The sequence below is a fragment of the Protopterus annectens genome, chromosome 11.part0 (assembly GCF_019279795.1).
Source record: "Protopterus annectens isolate FY-2018-M chromosome 11.part0, PAN1.0, whole genome shotgun sequence".
NCBI classification, from domain to species: Eukaryota; Metazoa; Chordata; order Ceratodontiformes; family Protopteridae; genus Protopterus; species Protopterus annectens.
In genome coordinates, this window is record NC_056745.1 from 1121394428 (window position 1) to 1121413650 (window position 19223).

Here is a 19223-nt window from a genome sequence, read left to right on the forward strand (position 1 = left end):
CAACCCCCATCTGAGGCCAGCATAGATCCAACTTCTCGCACATTCTCAGAGGCTTTGCAAATGTCTTCTACTGATGTTGAGAGCGAGCTTCATCTGATTATATCCAAGGGACTGAGGGGGATTCTGCAGATCTTAGTTAGGGAGGAGATCACGATTACACTTATTGAATGTTGCCAGGGATCTGACTGTCCCGATGATGTTTTGTGCAGACTACTGCAAAAAAAAAAAGAAACCAAACATATTTCTCCTGTAGTTAAGGATCATCCCCTACATGAATGGCAGGATTTTGGCCAAGGGTTATTCATTCCTTTAATGGCTTTAGAGCCTCCTCAATGTGTGTCTGTTCTTGTCCCTCCCTGGTCTTCCACTCCTCTTAATTAAAAGACCCATGGAACTAGACTATTCAGATGAGGATCTGGATTCTGGAGAAGAGTCCCTGGCTTACTCCTCTCAAACCCCTTCCCCCTTGGGCTGTGGTTCAGAGGAAGAGAATTCTGTCAGTCCAGATTCTCCTTTTCAAGAACTGTCCTTTGAGGATACTGATGCCTGCATGATAGTTTTTGTGGGATTGTTCTCAAGTCTTTGATATTCAGAAAAGGAATTATCAGCATCTCCAGATGGAGTCTCCTAAGCCATCAGCTGTTCCCCCTGTTCTGGCTGTCCTCCTGGATATCTTTTCAGCAGCTTCTCAGCCCTCTGTACCCAAGAAACGTGATAGATTTTACAGGGTGCCTGATGAATGTAAATTCCTTTGCAAATGCCCTTTTGCTGACCCATCTGTAGTGTCTGTCTCTTCTGACAAGCCCTCTAAGATGCTGCCTTTTACCAAGTTGCTCCCTTCAAATAAGGATAGTAGGGCTATGGATAGGTTGGGCAAAAAGGCTTATACTGCTGCCACTGTATCCTTTCAGGCCATCAACTACCAGACTCATATGACCAGATTTGTTTTGGGCCTCCTTTCTGAGGTTTCCAAAGTGATTTCTGACCTGCCTGTCTGTGAGGAAAGGCTTCTGCCCTTTCCCTGTTGGCTGTACATCTCAAGTTAATCGCCACTCTGTCAAATGCAGCTGATGCCTCCTCTAGGGCTGCTGCCTTTGCTTCTGTTGTCAGGCATTAGTCTTTGTTTTTATCTTCATTCTTTCCTGATGGCATTAAGGTCAAACTGTTAGATGCTCCTTTGGATAATAAAAATCTTTTTGGTGGTGCTGCTGAACTTTTCAAATCTCTCCAGGATAAGGGTAAAGCCTTGCAGGAGTTGAAACATATTTTTGTTTCTCCTATTCCTAAGTTTTACAGTAATTACTCCTCCAAATCTGCTTTTGTTTATAGACAATGTTGCCCATTCCTAAGGGAAAAAAGCATTCCAGATGTGTGCTTCCTGCTAAGTGTACTCAACCCCCTACCCCCTGAAACCTGCTTTTCAGGATAAACCAGGTTCCATTTGACAATCTGTTTCCTCCTTTCCCTTGGCCAGGTTCCCTTATCCCTTCATCTTTTCCTTTATCTTCCAAATTGGTTAAAGAACACAACAGACTCTTGGGTTCCGCCATGGATAGTTCATGTTTTGGAGATCCCTTCCTTCTTGTTTTGGCATCCCTCAGTCTCTTCAGCAACAATTTTCTCTTTCTCCAGAGGTACTCCATTCTCATTTGGTCTAGAGCACTGTTCAAGCTGTGCCTCATGCCCAGGTAGGAAGAGAGTTTTATTCCAGAATGTTTTTGGTTCCCAGAAAGGAGGGCACTTGGAGACCAATTCTGAATCTTTCCTAGCTAAAGGCCTTTCTCAAGATTCCTTCCTTTCGACTGTTGCCTCTTCAAGCTATTTTTCCTTCTTCTGTCCCAGGCCTTTATGGTCTCTCTGGATCTCAAAGATTCCTAACTTCATGTGCCCGTTCATTCCCTTTTCAGGAAATGTTTATGTTTCTCTGTGTTTCTTCCTTGCATTTTCAGTTCTCTTATTTGTCTTTTGACCTCTGTACTGCTCCAAGAGTATTCACCAAATGCCTTACTCCTGTTATTACTTTTTGCAGGGTGAAAGGAGTTCAGATCTTTCCCTGTCTGGATGATCTGCTCATTCAGGTTTCTTCCCCTGACATGCTGCTACAGGATCTTCAGTTTACTATTTCCCTGTTACAGAGTTTGGGATTGACTATAAACTTCCAGAAATCAGCTCTGATGCCTTCTCAGGATCATATCACTCTGAGTTGCAAGGTGTAAACTAACCCCATGCTGGTATCTCTACCTGCCCACAAGGCCTTGTCCCTTTCTGCTCTTTTCCAGTCTCTTCTTCCTCTGGCTTCAGTCATGGCCCGGGAGTTTCTCAGGATCGTTAGGTTCATGGCTTCCACCATTCCCATACTTCCTCTGCCCAGGCTCCACATGAGACACCTACAATGGTATCATAGGTTCATAGGTAGGTACTAGGCTATTCTGTGCCACTGTCGAGCAGAGAGGTGATCCCCGGGATGAATTTCCTATTTACTATCCAATCATCAAGATTTTTCTTGAAGAGTGCTAATGAGGAGCTTTGTTTGATATAGATAGGTAGTGTATTCCAGAGTATGGGAAGTCTCTGGGACAGGAATCTATCCCTCCGGCATGTTCTGTTTATTGCGGTGACAAGGTTTAGGTCCCTAGAGCGTGTAGCTCAGAGGGATTGGAATTTCTTTAAGTGGAGCATGCCCAACAGCTCTGGGTTTGACATAGCTTTGTATGTTAGGCAGAGATCACCTCTGAGTAGGCGATATGCGACGGAGTAAAGCTGGAGTTTTTTTGAGATGGTCTGCGTAGGGCATCTGTTTGAGGCCGTTAATCTTCTTTGTGAGATATTTCTGCGGCCTTTCCAGTTGTTGTAGATGTCTTGTGAGGTACATACCAAAAGGGCCGTTGTACTCTATAATGGGTCTAATGAGTGATGAGTAGAGGGGAACAATGACCTCTTTTTTTCTGGATGAGAAGCCTTTTGTGATGAGGTGTGCCACGTAGAAGGATTTCCTGACTACTGTGGTGATGTGATTAGCAAAGGAGAGACTACTGTCCACCTGTGTCCCAAGGTCTCTTATCAAACTTTCGGTGTTAAGTATACTACCGCCTATGTTGTAGTTCATGGGTACAGAGTTTTTACCAAAGGGGATGACAGTGCACTTTTTGGCATTGAGCTTGAGGCCATGGCTTTGACACCAGGCATCTGTCTCAGTGAGGCTCTTTTGTAGGATGTCCACATCATTAGGAGTTTTGATTATGGCTCCTAGTTTGCAGTCATCTGCGAACTTCATTTGCCAAAGACCTTCTGTGTTAGCCTGTACTTCAGAGAAGTAGATACCAAACAGGAGAGGACCCAGGACTGAAACCTGTGGTGGTAATCCACTTGTCTGAAGTCTGATTTGGAGTCTGCTACTTTCACAGTGTGGGTTCTGTCAGTGAGCCAGTTGGCAACCCATCTTGTGACATAGGGATTTATACCTAGTTTAGTGAATTTATCTATAATTGCAGAGTGGGGATGGTGTTGGAATCCTTGGCAAGATCTAGATAGGCTGTGTGAACCACCTTACTCTTGTCTGCGGCTTTGGTAACTGCTTCAAAGAAGTCTATCAGGTTTAGGAGACATGATCTGCCTTTTACAAACCTGAACTGGGTGGGGTCCAGAGTTTGGAGATTACCAATGTCTTTGTTTATAAGTTCCATGGCCTTGCAGACCAGGCTCGTCAGGCTAATGGGGCGGTAGTTCCCGGGGTCCATGGTGGCTCCCCCCTTGTGGAGTGGGATAACCGTCGCTGTGCGCTATTCAGCAGGCACAAAGCCTGAGGTGAGGCTATGATTGAACATGGTACTTAGGTGGGGTGCCAGTTTGTTCTGTAGTTCATGTAGAACACAGCCTGGGATGTTGTCTCGTCCCATGGATGCTGTGTTCTTGGCTTTGGAGAGTGTGTTGTTTTTACCCGTGCAGCCGTGATTACATTAACTTTGCATTCTTCCGGTATAGAGATGGGCTCTTTAGGGGTTGAGAGGGGGGTAAAGTTAGCACTGAACCTGTCTGCCAGGATGTTGGCAATATCAGTTGGGTCTGTATATTTAGTGCCATTGTGCTTGTAACTCAGAGCAGATCTGAGTGTTGCCATTGAGATTCTTGACAAAACTATAGAATGCTTTGTGGTTGTCTTTAGAATCAGTGGCGATTTTGTTTTCGTAACTAGCTTTGGAGGATTTTATCAGGGATCGCAGCTTCTTACTGAGGCTGACCAGGGAGCTCCTCCACTCATGGGATCTTACTCTCTTTTGCAACAGTTTCTTCCTTCTGTTGTACAGTTTGTTTATAGCAGGGGACCACCAGATTGGCTTCCTTTTTTTGGAGGATAGTGTCATGGTTCTATTTGGGATAGCACGATCCATGCTCTCATGTAAGTGCTTATAAAGTGCAATTGTGTAGGATTCAGTAGTCGTAACTGTATTGTCCATCTGCATGGGTGTCATGAAGTTCACCACTTCTGTCTTAAGAAGCATGAAGTTGGCTTTGGAGAAAATTTTTACCATGGTTTCCTTGATGGGGGGGGTGGGGGTGGGGATAGGATGCGGATATCTAGGGTGATTAGATTATGGTCGGATCGGACCAATGAGGTGTTGACTTCAGGTGTGGAACACTGGTCACTCATGTTGGTAATGACTAGATCTAGGATATTGTTGCCCCTGGTGGGGGTGTGGATAAGTTGATCCAGGGCATTGGAGTTTATGAATTCCAGAAAGCGTTGAGCGAAGGAGTTGGTACATGGTTAGTATGGATCAAACATTGCCACCTCCTGGACGTCCCAGTACCCTTCCTTCCCTATCTCAAGCTCAAGGTTCAGTGGTGGATTCATCAACTTTACATCAACCCGAGAGTTCAATTCCTGGCTCTACTCCCAAGTCGAGAGTTTTCTTTACACATGCCTCCGACAGAGGATGGGGGGCCTCTTTTGACTCTCTGTGTTCCGGGTCTCTGGCCTCTTCATCAGAGGTGGACCACATCAGTATAAAGAAGATCAGGGCTCTGCTTCTAACTTTCCAGGCTTTTCATTCCCTGTTTCATCCCAGGCCCCTCTAAATTCACAGAAAATGCCATGGTGATATGGTATGTCAGGAAGCAAGGAGGTACAAGGTCCTCTCTTCTTTGGAGATTAGCTGTTCAGGTCTGGGATCTAGCTGTCCGATATCAAATGACTCTTCAGTCAGTTTACATTCTCTTGCAGCATAATTTAGTTGCACTCTCTTTGAGCAGATCCAGCACACAAGCTCATAAATGGATGCTTCACAGAGATGTGTTCCTGGACATTGTCCATTGGTGGGATGCTCCTTAGGTAGGTCTTTTTGCCTCCCCTCTGAACAGACAACTTCCCCCATTCTTTTCCAGAGTCCGAAGTCCTCTGGCTTGGACAGTGGACACCTTGTCTTTTCCTTGGAAGAGGATGTTTCTGCATGACTTCCCTCCCCTTTCTCTGTTACCACTAGTCTTGCACAAGATCAGGCAAAAAAAACCTCTCCCAAAATATTGCTATTGACTCCCTTTTGGCACAGAAAGCATTGGTTCCCCCTTCTTTCTCACTTGACCAGGGGCAGTCACTGTAAGTTTCCACACTGGTTGGACCTTCTTACACAGGAGGAGAGGTCTCTTATCCATCCTCACTTGTCCACACTTCAGCTTTTGCTGTGAGTGACAGGGTTTTGATCACTTTTGGGTACCTTTTTTCTATGAACTTGCTTTGTGTCCTGCAGGCAGCAAGGAAACCCATTACCAGGAAATCATATATGTCCAAATGGAAAAGATTTTCTGGCTGGTGTCTCTCCCACCATCAGGATCCCCTGTCTGTGGATATTCCTCTGGCTCTGTCTTATTTGGGTGATCTGCTGCATGCAGGGTTAGCATATCCTTCAGTTAAAGTTCACCTGTGTGCAATTTCTTTTCTGCCCTTGCCGCCTCCTCCTCTGGCTCTAGATTTGAGATCAAGCAATTTCTTAAAGGCGTTCTTCATATCAGGCTTCCAAGGAAGCCTATTCTGCCTTCTGTTATCTCAATATTCTTCTTGAAAAATTGACTAAGACTTCTGTTGACCCTGCTTCTTCATCTTCCTTACAGCATTGTGCTTGGAAGACTGTTTTTTTGGCTCTCACTTCAGCCAAGAGGGTGTCTGAACTTCAGACTCTCATAGTTGTTCCTCCTTTTTAGTGTTTCACAGAAACAGGGTGTTTCTTCCTATTAACCCTTCTTTTATGTCCAAGGTGGTCAATGAGTTGTCCCTTAATCAGTCTATTCATCTGTCTTCCTTTTTACTTCTCAGCAGTCTGCCAGTGAGAGAAGATTCTTTACACCCTGGATTTGTATAGACAGCTCAGATATTATTTGGATAAAATTAAGGTTATTCACAAATCTGAATAGCTTTTTGTTTCCTTTCATCCCAGGTCTTTGGGTTTGGCTATTTCTAAGCAAAGCATCTCTTCCTGGATTTCTTAGGCTATTACTTTTTGTTATTCTTTTCATGGTAAATGTCTTTCCTCAGAACTGAAGGCTCATTCTACCAGGGCTGTTGCCTCTTCTAGTGTTTTTTTAAGGGACTGGATACCATTTCCATCCTTAAAGCTGCTACTTGGTCCTCTGTTTATTCCTGCACTAAATATTATAAGTTGGCTGTTTTTTTGCAGTAGCAGAGCTTGCTTTATCAGGGCTATCCTGCATGGGTTTCTGGAGGTCTCTTCTGTGCCGTCCTCCTCCCAGGTTTCCTTTTGAGCTTATCTTAGGTTATGAATACTGCAGCAGTGGTTTAGAAGGGCATAGTACAGTTACGTAAAATCTTACCGTAAGAGTAGATGTCCTTCTCTTCACTGTTGCAGTATTTGCACTCTCACTCCTGCCCCCTCTACTCTAGCCTGTTCTTTCTTGCCCTCCTAGCAAGGAGCTCTTCTCCTTTTTCTCCTTCTGAATGCACATTTTCCTTGTCTCCAGGGACATTCCCAGTCTGAGTGTGTGCATCCGTATGTCACCTTTATTCCTACACCTTGTACGAGGAGTGTACTTGTGACATACAGTGCCTAAAAGTACTAAAGGCTTTGGTGTACTGGATGGATGTTGGGCTGTCCTTGGAAGGAAATCCATGAGGCAGTGAATATTGCAACAGTGAAGAAAAGAACATCTACTGTTATGATAAGATTTTACACAACTGTACTTTCTCTGCTTTGTCCTTTGGTCTGTCTAAGGTCACAAGAATATTCAACAAATTTCTCACTCTTGTCATCGCCTTTTGCAGGATAAGCAGACTTTAGAGTTTTCCCTACCTAGACAATCTGCTCATTCAGGCTTAATCCCATGACACTTTGCTTCAGGATCTCAGGTTTACTATTTCCCTGTTACAGAGTCTAGGGTTCACCATAAACTTCCAGAAATCAATCCAGATGCCTTCTTGGGATCATATTTTCCTCAGTTGCAGGCTTCAGACCATCTCCATGATGATATCTCTGTCTGCCCCCAGGAACGTGTCTGTCATTGCCTTTTTCCAGTCTTTTCTTCCTCTGGCTTCAGTCACAACCAGGGAATTTCTCAGGGTCTTCGGGTTCATGGCTTCCACCATTTCCTTGCTCCCTCTGGCCAGGCTTTACATGAGAAAGCTCCAGTTTTACCTCAAGTCACTGTCACTCCAACATTGCCAACCCCTTGACTTCCCAGTACCATTTCTTCCCCGTCTCAAGCTCGAGGTCAGTGGTGGAGTCATCAACTTTCTCTTAACGCAGGACTTTTTCCCAAGCTCCAGTCCTGGCTCAATAGTTCTTTACAGATGCCACGTACAGGGGATGCCACGTACAGGGGATGGGGAACTCCTTTGGCTTTCTGAAGGTTCAGGGTCTCTGATCTCTTCATCAGAGGTTGCACCACCTTAATGTAAAGGAAATGGCTTTTCATTCCATTTCATCCTGGGCCTATCAGAGTTTTCACAAGCAACGCCACAGTGATGTGATAATGTCAACAAGTAGGGGGATACAAGGTCTCATCTTGAAGACTAGCTGTGCATTTTTGAGTGGCTGTTCTGGCATTTTACATTCATGTTGAGCACAGTCTAGTGGCAGACTGTTTGAGCAAGTCCAGCACACAAGCTTATGAGTCGATGTTTAACAGAACTCTCCCAAAATCTTGGTAATGACTGCCTTTTTGCCCATACAGCATTGGTTCCCCTTTCTTTCTCACTTGGCCAGGGGCAGTCACCACAAGTTACCTCACTGGGTGGATCTTTTTACACAAGACAAGGGGTCTGTTAGCAATCCTAACTTATAGACTCTTAAACTGACGGTGTGGGTGAGAGGGTTTTGATTCCTTTCAGACACCTTTTTCTGAGGACATACTTCTGGTTCTGTAGGAGGCCAATAAATCATGTGTGTCCAAATGGAAAAGTTTTTCTGTCTGGTGCCTCTCTTGCTGTCAAGATCCCCTATATGCGGAGGTTCCTCTGGTTCTGTCTCTTACTTGTGTGATATCTTCCATGCTGGGTTAGCATGTTCTTCAGTTAAAGCTCACTTGTCAGCAGTTCCTGCTTGTCTGCCCTTGATTCCTCCTCTGTCTTCTAGACTTGAGGTCAGTCACTTTCTAAAAGATGTCCTTCATATAGAGGCCTGCCAGGAAGCCTATGCTGCCTTCCTGGGACCACAGTTTTCTACATGAAAATCTGATTCTTTTTGAGCCTGCTTTGTCAACTTCCTTGCAACATTGTACTTGGAAGATTGTTCTTCTTTTGGTTCTCACTTCAGCCAAGAAAATGTCGAACTTCAGGCTCTCGTGGCGGTTCCTCCTTTCTCAGTTTTGCACAGAGACACATTGTCTCTTTGTATTAACCTTTCTTTTATGCCCAAGATGGTCAATGAGTTATCCCTTAATCAGTCGGTTCATCTGTTTTCCCTTCCCCGCAGTCTGCTAATGAGAAGGTTCTTCACACTTTGGATTTGCATAGACAGCTCAAATATTATTTGGATAAAACTATGATTATTTGCAAATTTGAACAGCTTTTTATTTCCTTTCATTCCAGGTCTTGGGGTTTAGCTGTTTCTAAGCAAACCATCTCATCAAATGTCAGTCTTCACCCAAGCTCGTGCTCTCCAAACTCACGAGCCAAGCACTATCCGTAATGCTCCTCACAGAGATTACCTCAGATCTTGTTTGCCACTTCGCATACCCAGATGCGTTAGCTTCCTTCTCTCGAGCCTTGGCTATAATGTTGAGTTATTCTTTAATTTTTGTATTTCTTTGAACGACTTCTTTATTCCTTTGTAAGAATTTGCTGTCTAGTCCCTCTCACACTATCTTCCTGCTCCTCTTAACTTTATTGCTTATCGTTATTCTGCTTCTTTTCCTTTCCTACCATTGGGTAGAACTTAAATACCAGTGCTGGTATTTTTTTCCTATCTATTACCTTTTAGGTATTCTGTTTTACCATCGCTGGTATTTTCTCTAACCTTCTCTAATTTTTCTAATTTTCCTTTAAAAAGAAACTTTGATTCTTTCATCTCTCTGTCTCCTTTGCCGTGTGACTGTTGCGACAGTTATTCCTTTCTTCATAATGGCTGACCAAAAACAACCTTCTCCTGCTCAGTCTAGTAAAGGCACCTCAGGTTATAAAAGTTGCCAAAAATGTGAAGGCAAGATGCCTAATTCCGGCAATCACTCATTATGTGTTTATTGCTTAGGGAAAATCCATTTACTGGAGGGACTGCTCTATCTGTTATGGGTTCTCTACACAAACCCTGACAGAAAGAAAAAACAAATTAATATTAAAAGGACTTCTCAAAACAGATTTTGACGAGGTTTGTCTGAGTCTAGACCTCAAACTAGCACTTCATCATCATCGTCTTCTGTTTCAAGAAAAAGGCCTTCTTCAGTTCCAAGGTCTTCGGGACCGGCTAAGAAGTTTCCTAAGTCATCCTTCGTACCGAAGAGTTCCTCAGCACCAAAGGATTTATCTGGTTCAAGACCCAAGCTCCCCTCCAAATGAAAAACAACAACTTCAGCACCGACAGATTCCTCGGTGCCAAAGTTATCACAACTACCAAGAACTAAATACTCTCCTTCCACTGACCCATTTTAAAGACATGCCACCCAGCTGCTTTATGGACACGAGACTCCCTAGAGCTCCCTCTTCATCTTCTATTCTATCTACTAAGAGTCTTTCTGAGGCTGATATATTGAGACTGGTGGATCAGCTCCTGACAGCCAGGGGATTATTCTTGGTTCCGAGCTATGCTGGCCTTGGAACTAGCCTAGTTATAACTCCTCCATACCCTCCTCCTCCAACTCCTGTCAAGTCCTTGGTGTCCTTGGTTCTGACTCTTCTGGTGTCGACTGCTTCAGCTCCAGTAACATCCTCATCTCCAGTTCTGAGAGTTGTCTTGAGTTCCTCCGAGCCTTTGACACTAGAGGTCTCCTGGGGTCGTGATTCCATGGTCGGGTCCGAGGGGCTTGGATTGATTTCTTTTCAGTCAGAACCATCCATACCCCTTAGCACCTCAGCCTTTGTAGGATCGACCCAGACCCCTCTTCCACAGGCTGCCTCCTCGATGCGGGCTGTGACCCCAGTTCCAAAGGAGTACTGTTGGGTTCCAGGCTCCCATCCCTCTACGGGGAACCAGCCTTTAGGATAATGTCCATTGGGGACTCTCAGTCTTTATCATTCCTGTCGGGACAGATTTCTACCTCCTCTCGACCTGAGCTACCATCAGTTGGCACAAAAGTCCCAGGTGACTCCCACTTTAATGGTCTCCTCTTCGGTCACTTCCTCGGATCATACCCCTGAGGAAGTCCCTGTGAAGAAGAAGTGCAAGAGGAAGCACCTGGACTCCCTGGAAGAGTCCTTCATTGAAGATACTAATTTTGATGAGAGGGAAGGTTCCCCCAGGTCACCCCCTGATGTTGTTTCCTTAGGGGACATGCTAGAAATCCTGAAACAGTGGGGTGGCTGGTCCTGCATTCAACCTTCCTTAGAAGAAGGAATATACCTGGAGGCTTTTCATGTCCAGCTCTCTAGTTCTTGGGGCTGTCCGCCCGCTAGCAATCTTATTAAACTGATAGCTCAGCGGGCATGGAAGATGCCCGTCTCCATAGAGCCAATCCCCAAGAGACTTGATCAGATATTGGCCCCTAAAGATGAACCACATTGGTGTAAAGGAATTCCTGTTGATGCCATGGTGATAGCAGCCACCACCAAAAAGGAACTCGCTGAAGAGAGTTCGGCTATCCATCCTCCTCACAAAGTGTCTAGGATGTTGGATAGATTTGGGAACCATGTTTATGCTTCAATGACCTTCACTCTAAGGTCCTTGAATTATATGGCACACTTTACCAGATTGCAGAGAGATTTGATTAAAGAGCTTTCAAATACTCTCTCAGGGAGCAGTGACTGAAGGGGTCCGTGACAGTTTCCTTTCAGCTTGCAGCCCTTGATGCTATCTCCAATTCATCCATGAGGCTCATTGCCCATGCAGCTGAAAGGATGACCAGAGCAGCGGGTTCAGGCATAGCCATTAGAAGGCATTTATGGATGCGCTTGTGTGAGTTTGCAGAGCCATTTAAAGTGTCATTCGTCAATGCTCCTTTTGACGGATCCACCCTTTTTGACCCAAAGGTAAAAGACACCCTAGCCAGATGTGAGAAAGGTGGTAAGACCCTATCTGCTGTAGGCATACATTTCTCCACTCCTCCGAGGCCTTATTCTAGGAACCAAAGAAATGGGAGACTATGGTTTAAAAAATCCATAGGACCTTTCCAAGACTCATGAGGCAAAAACTTCCCCCAGGGCAGAAGAGGAAGCAATGAACTGCAAAATCAGTTGTCCAGAGAATCTTTCTCTGGAACTTCCTATCAGCATCCCTGAATGGGGGCCTGATTGGCTTCCTCTGGTGACAGTCGAGGGGTGATTATCCCTGCATCTACCTGCCTGGCAATTGATGACTTCAGACAAACGGGTACAGGGGATAATATCCAGAGGTTACAAAAACTGCTTGAAAAAAGAGTCCTCTAGAAAGTCCCACCAGACCAAACAGGATCAGGGGTTTATTCAAGATTTTTTTAGTGCCCAAAAAAACAGGGGACTGGAGACCCATTTTGGATCTCAGCCAGTTCAACAAGGCAGTTCAGCAAACCAAATTCTGGATGGTCTCGATTCAATCCATACTTCCGTTTTTGGAAAAAGCCAGCTAGATGTGCTCTGTAGATCTACAAGATGCTTATTACCACATAAAAATGGAAAAAAATTTCCAGGAGGTTTCTGCGCTTCTGACTAGCAGCCAGTCATTTTCAGTTCAGAGCACTGTCCTTTGGTCTTACCACAGCCCCCAGGGTGTTCACCAAATGCATGGCAGTGGTTGCAGCTCATCTCAAACTGCAAGGTTTTCTAGTCTTTCCGTATTTCAGTGATTAGCTCGTCACTGTTACCACCAGGGTTTTTTTAGAACAGGCAAGAGATGACACCATATATATTTGTACGTCCCTAGGTATAACAGTACATTTCAAAAAGTCCATCCTTCAGCCTTCTCAGCAACTGGATTTCATAGGTGCTCATTTAGGCAGTGTTTCAGGGATTGTGTCCCTACCTCCAGAAAGACTACAGCATATCAGAGTTCACATCAGGCAAATTCTTCAGAGAAACAGGGTTCCAGCGAAACTCGTTCTTCAAACCTTAGGCTCCATGGCGGCATCAGTCAGTGTGGTTCCTCTAACGAGGTTTCATATGCGAATTCTGCAGTGGTTACTAACATCCCAGTGGTCTCTGATACATCAACCAATATCTCATTTAGTTTTGATTACCATCCGTTGCAAACAGGATCTCAAATGGTGGCTACACTCCGACCAGATCCTCTTGGACTGGCCATTCATTCTTCCTGAGCCCCAAGCCGTAGTGACCACGGATGCTTCCCAGATGGGGGGGGCATTATCTGGGAGGGACAGCTCAAGGCACGTGGCCCCAATTGGAGGCCAACTTGCACATCAATATTCTGGAAATGAGAGCAGTGCTGTTTGCATTGCTAGCATTCCAAGATGCTCTTCCTCCCGGGACAGTAGTGATTCAGACAGACAACATGTCAGTAGTCTGGTATATAAACAAACAAGGGGAACCAAATCTTACCCACTTTGTCGAGATGCACTCCGAGTTTGGCAATGGGTTATTTCTTCCAACTGTTTTCTGATAGCAATGCACATTCCAGGAAGTTCCAGTGTGATAGCGGACCAGTTGAGCAGGACTATTCTCATGCCTCACGAGTGGTCTCAAAATCCTGTAGTGGCAAACAGCATTTTTCATCATTGAGGCCAACCTTGCTGCAACCTCTTTGCCCCTCCCCTGAACAAGTGCAGAAGTTACTTTGCCCTAACCCCCCCCCCCACTTTGGAGGAGTCACCCAGAGATGTTCTTCTCCACGATGGCCTCCTGGTCTGTTATATGCCTTTCCTGTGACTCCTCTCATATCATATTTCCTAAAGAAAGCCAAAAGGATGGAGAATTCACTAATCCTCACTGCTCCCTTCTGGCCTCGACAAGTTTGATTTCCCTTCCTTTGGCCTCATCTGATACAAAAACCATGGATTTTGGACCCAGTTCCAGATCGTCTAATTCACCCAGAGGCCATGGTTCATCCGAATCTCCAACATCTCAAGCTCACTGGATGACTTCTCCAATTCCCATGATTGCCAGGCATTCTTTCTTTTATTCTCCTTACCAACGTATTACTATTGCTTATCACAAGTCTTCTACTAGAAAACTGTATCAAAGCAAATGGGAAAAATTTACTAGATGGGCCTTGAATAAAGGGCTAAACCCTTATAACAGTCCCATTCATGAAGTTCTGGATTTTCTAAACACACTTTTCCAATCTGGTTCCTCTGCATCTATGATAAAAGTTCATCTGGCAGCAATTTCAAATTTCCATTCAGGCTTTGAATGACTCTTCTCTAATGTCTCACAAGCTTTGTAAAGCTTTCTTGAAGGGGCTCTTGCTACTACAGCCCCCCATTTAAAGAACCATCTCCCCTTGGGATCTAACTGTTGTTCTTCAAGCTCTTACTAAGACCCCCTTTGAACCTTCAGCATCTTGTGATTTAAAATAGTTATCCTGGAAGACGTTATTTTTGGTGGCTATTACTTCTGCGAGAAGGGTTTCTGAATTGCAGGCCCTATCATGAAAATCATCCTGCTTAATTTTTCATAAAGATAGAATCGCACTCAGAACAAATCCATCCATCCTACCAAAAGTAGTTTCTGAAACCAACATTATTCGGTCACTACAATTGCCAGTCTTTTTCCCTAATTTTTCTCACAAAGGGGAATATGCCCTTCATTTACTAGATGTGCACAGACAACTACGTTTTTATCTTCACAGAACTAAAGAATTTAGAAAGTCAGGTCAGTTATTTGTAGCATTCTTTTCCCTCCATATGGGTAATCCAGTTACTAAGGTTACTTTAGCTAAATGGCTCAGAGACTGCATCACGTTCATCTGTCATTCTAATTGACTTCAACTTCCCAAACCAGTTCAAGCCCATTCAACTAGAGCTGTGGGAACATCAGCAATTTTTCATGCCAGAGCTTCTCTAGACAGCATCTGTGCAGCAGCCACATGTCTTCTCATCATAACATTATCACTCATTACAAATTAGATCAGGTCTCGAGGGGTCGGGGATCCTTTGGCTCTATGGTGCTTAGGAATATTCTTCCTTGAGACCTCCCAAGGCTAAAGTAGCTGAGGATTCTGTCCCACTTTCAAGGATTGGGTGAAGATTGACAACATCAGATAAAGAAGTTATGTCTTACCATAAAGTTCCATCTGTGTTGTCGATCTTCACCAATCCTTGACAATCCCCACCCACCTTCCCCCATCCTAAAACTCTTAGTAGACCAGATTATTCCTCATTTAGTTTCCCTTTAAGGACTCGTATATGGCCTCATTCTGTATATTTTCTATATTTGACCATATTTTGTTTTTCAGTATACTACTTATTGGGCAAACTCGATCTGAGGTAATCTCTCTGAGGAGCATTATAGGTAGTGCCTGGCTCAAGAGTTTGGAGAGCGCGAGCTAGAAGATATGGCCTAGTCAGTTCTGAGGTTCGGAACTGAACCCACTGTCAAGGATTGATGAAGATCGACAACACAGAAGAAATGTTATGGTAGGACATAACTTCTTTTTCCTGGATCTCTAAGGCTATTACTTTTTTATTTTTATTTTTATTCTTTTCATAGTAAATGTCTTTTCTGATCAGTAAAGTCTCATTCTACCAGGACTGTTGCCTCCTCTGGTGCTTTTTTCAAGGGACTGGATACCAATTAATTCCTTGAGGCTTCTGCTTAGTCCTCTATTCTTTCTTTGGTTAAGCATTGCAAGTTCAGTATTATTTCCAGGGCCAGAGCTGGCTTTTTGCTAGTGTTATCCTGCATGACTTTCTGAAGAGCTCTTCTGTGACATCCTTCTCCCAGGTTTTCTGTTGAGCTTTTGTACTCTGTCTTAGGTTATGAGTACTGCAACAGTGATATGGAAGGAGATAATATAGTTATGTAACAGTAGATGTCCTTCTCTTCATTGTTGCAGTATTCGCTTCTTCCCTCCTACCTGCCCTGCTCTAGCCTATTCTTTCTTGCCCTCCTGGCCAAGGAGCTCTTCTACTTTTTCTCCTAGATGTACATTTTTTCTTTTCCATTTTCCCTAGGCACATTCTTTTCCTCCCAAGGCTTTTCCAATTCTGTGTGTGTGCGTTCATATGTCACTTTTATGCCCTGCACCTTGCTTGGGGAGCATATATGTAAAATGTGGCACCTAGAAGTACTAAAGACTTTGGAATACTGGCTGGATGTTGGCCTGTCCTTGGCAGGAGATCCCTGAGGTTATGAATACTGCAAAAGTGAAGAGAAGGACATTACTCTTATCGTAAGATTTTCTGCAACTGTACTTTGATTAGACTGGAAATTGGTGTGTCTTAGCCATCAGATGTTTTATTTCTGTAGATGTATTTGAACTGTTTCATTGGTTTCTATATTTTATTTCTCTGAAGGGTCACTTACCTAGTTTTCAGCAGTCTGCATTTAATCGTGTTATGGGAAACATGGCTTCACCCCGACGAACATTAGACTATGATGATGAGGAGACAGACTCTGATGAAGATATAAGAGAAACATATGGATATGACATTAAGGTACTTTTCTGTTCTTTAAAACATAAGTGCAGTTTAGTTATGTTTACTATTTTGCATGTTAAAATACCATATTCCAAGAAAAAGCATCTTTAAATGACATTTGTTTTAGTGCAGCACAGAAATTGTGTTCACATAATGGTTGCAGTCCTCTCTATGAAAGTAAAGTAGCAGTTTTTATTTAATTGATTTTATTACATATATTGTTACATTTATTATTGTATGCTTTCTTTGACATGGATGTGATAACACATGACTAAGTTCATTATAGCTCAAGTTCAGCTCCAGATCACTTATTTAGGTGCTTGGATGTGTATCACTAAAACTGTATTCATTCTTGTGCATTGTAAGTGGCACATCAAAAACCGAGGTAACTGTGTAACTGTAAACCTTAGGTTATTCTTGTCTTTGCTTTCCTTGAGCACTTTTATTGTGGTTCATTTCACCTTTTTAATGTGTTGTTCATTACAAGTATCACTGCTGCAGTAAAATTCCTTAATGATAGGCTTAGCCACAGGCAGATCTTAGTCCTTGCAGCTTACCTTTGAGTGCAGTTAGGCCTCCATACAGAGATGCTGGATTCCTCCCTGCTTCAGAGATGTAAGCAGAAAGCTCAGCTGTAAAGAAGAGGATAGCCTACACCATCTTCATTTCTTTTTGCACTAAGAAGTGAATCATCACTTGTTCTACATAAAGCCATCATTCGGTTTGTGACAAGCTTGAGAAGTGATAAGTACCTCGATGTTATGTTTTTTTTCCCTGTCCTTTATTTTTATTGCATTTGATTTTGTTTAGTCATATGTTGAAATTGCTGGTTTGGAGAATTTTTTTTTATTAATTGTCCTATGACAGAATGTATGACATTGTTAGCATGTAGGGTTAGCTTGAAGATCTCAGCCATACGACTCCAAGGATTAGGTTTTAGTCCCAACGTCTGTTCCCTATCTGTTTAGAGTTTTACATATTCTCTTTGTGTTTGTATGGGTTTGCTTTGGATACCCTAGTTTTCTTCCGCCTCATAAAATAAGCTGATTTATTAATTACACTAACTTGCCCATACTTTTGCTGTATCTATTCTTGCTGTCATGGCCCTGATCCTGGCTAAAAAGGGACTAAAAAAGGACAGGTTCACTAAGCTAGTTAATGAATGAAAAGTTTATTCCCTTTAAAGGTCACTAATAAGTGTGTTCATGTAAAGAAAATTTCCCCAAAAGAATAGTTTTATAGTGCCTGTTTTATTTGTATGACTTTACCCTGGTACCTCACAGTTATCTGTTCTTCCCAAAGGTATTTTGCATATTGCAAGAGGCTTAACATGAAAAAAATTCTATTTGGCTGAGTTGAAGAGGTTTTCCTGCGCAGTGTGTAGATAGACCGATCTTCATGCCGTACTTCAGTGATTTTGCTGAACCTCTCAAAGCTGTGCCATCAGGGATTAGCCTACACCTACATTTTTAGCCTGTTCCTGTCTGCCTACAGATGCTCTAGTCCCTACATCACCAACTGTCATATTTTTTCCTCAGTGCTACCCTTTATTGAAGACCATTCAGGAAACCTGTTCCACCTTGGAGCCTGAATTTTGACATTGAAAAGCTTACTTTCTTTCTCACCCCTTCCCTCTTTCAACCTTCAAGTTGTGTTGAACCGAAGTTCCTAATATGGAAAACCCTTTTCTTTGTTAGGGTTGCCACTTGTTTTTTTTGTTCTCCCCATACAGCTCAGAGTAAAATTGAGTTTGCTTCAGTGTGATAAATGTCTCATCCAATAACAGTTTGAATAGGAAAAAAAATGCATTCATCTGTAGTGATAAGCCCATTTACATAGAAAAAAATGGGTGAGCAGAAGGTGGAGCAGGTGTGGAAAGGGATGGAGTAAGATGAAAGAAAGAGCAGGGCACGGCATGGTAAAGAGTAGAACAATAAGTGTGGCTTTCATCCATTCTTTACTTCTTCCAGTTGTGTCAGCCCTGTTCTTAGTGGCCACCACCTCTGTCAGTAAAATCTCAGAAATACAAGCCTTCCTTTGCAAAGAACCAACCAAGTCTTGTAAGGGCATGGGTGACACTCTGGACTAGTCCTTCCTTTATACACGGGATGGTGTTAGAGCTTGCATTAAAGTAAACTTTACTGTTGCCCATCTGCTAATCCTTAGGAGTGGGGTGGGGGGCTATACATCACAGCTGTGCAATGATGGATTAAACTAAGAGATGTTAAGTTGTCTATCTCGCCTTCATTCTTGCTGGATGGGTTCGGAGCCGACCTCGGCTCCGACTCGGCCACTCTAAAGCTTGAGAGTTGGTTCCACCGGCTCGAGGCTCCCCTTATATCCCACAATGCTAGGCGTGAATTACCTCAGATCTCGTTTGCCGCTACAGCGATCGAGGTGTTTGGTTTCTACCGGCTTCTTGGTGAGTAACTTTGGATTAAAGTTAGTATACTTAAACCCCTTTAATTTTAATTTTAACACTTGTTTCCCTTAGTTTAATGGATTTCCCCCCCCTTTCTCTCTAAAATCCCATTTTTGTTCCACAAGAACTTATAAGTTCTTCCCTCGGGCCTTTAGGCCTTCTTTCTTCCATCCCCTAGTGGTGTGTGTGTGTTTTTTCTCAGAATTTAAAACTTTGGTAGTTTGTTTTATTTTTTGAGTTTAAAATAGGATAGGGTGTAATCAGTGTGTTTGACTGGGTGTGTGTGATTACACTTTTCTAAAATGTCTAAAGACTCAAAGGTCTCAGGCTTCAAGAAGTGTGACTCGTGCTGTCAGAAAATGTCTCTGACAGACGGTCACACTTCTTGTGTCTACTGCCTGGGGCCTTTGCACCTGCAGGACTCCTGTGCTGTATGCCACGGCTTCAGCCCCAGGGTCCTGCAGGAAAGAAAAAACAAACTGATTCTGAGAGGTTTACTCAAGCCTGAGGGTTCCCTTACTGTCTCTTCGGGAAAGCCCTCCAAGGCTTCTAGGTCCTCGGCTCCAGCTTCTGAGCCGAGACCTAAGGCTATGAAACCTCCGTCTACATCGGCTCCGGCTGGAGCCGATGAGTCTCAGTC

The 19223-nt window shown here is 43.6% G+C and overlaps 1 protein-coding gene across 1 annotated transcript in view; it reads left to right on the plus strand.

Annotated features, from left to right (window-relative positions):
* KDM5A (lysine demethylase 5A) overlaps positions 1–19223 on the plus strand; it is a 2605143-nt gene that overhangs the window by 2184205 nt on the left and 401715 nt on the right. The window contains exon 24 of the mRNA XM_044088480.1: positions 16039–16179. Coding sequence (XP_043944415.1) covers positions 16039–16179 — 141 coding nt within the window. The remainder of the gene's footprint in view (positions 1–16038; positions 16180–19223) is intronic.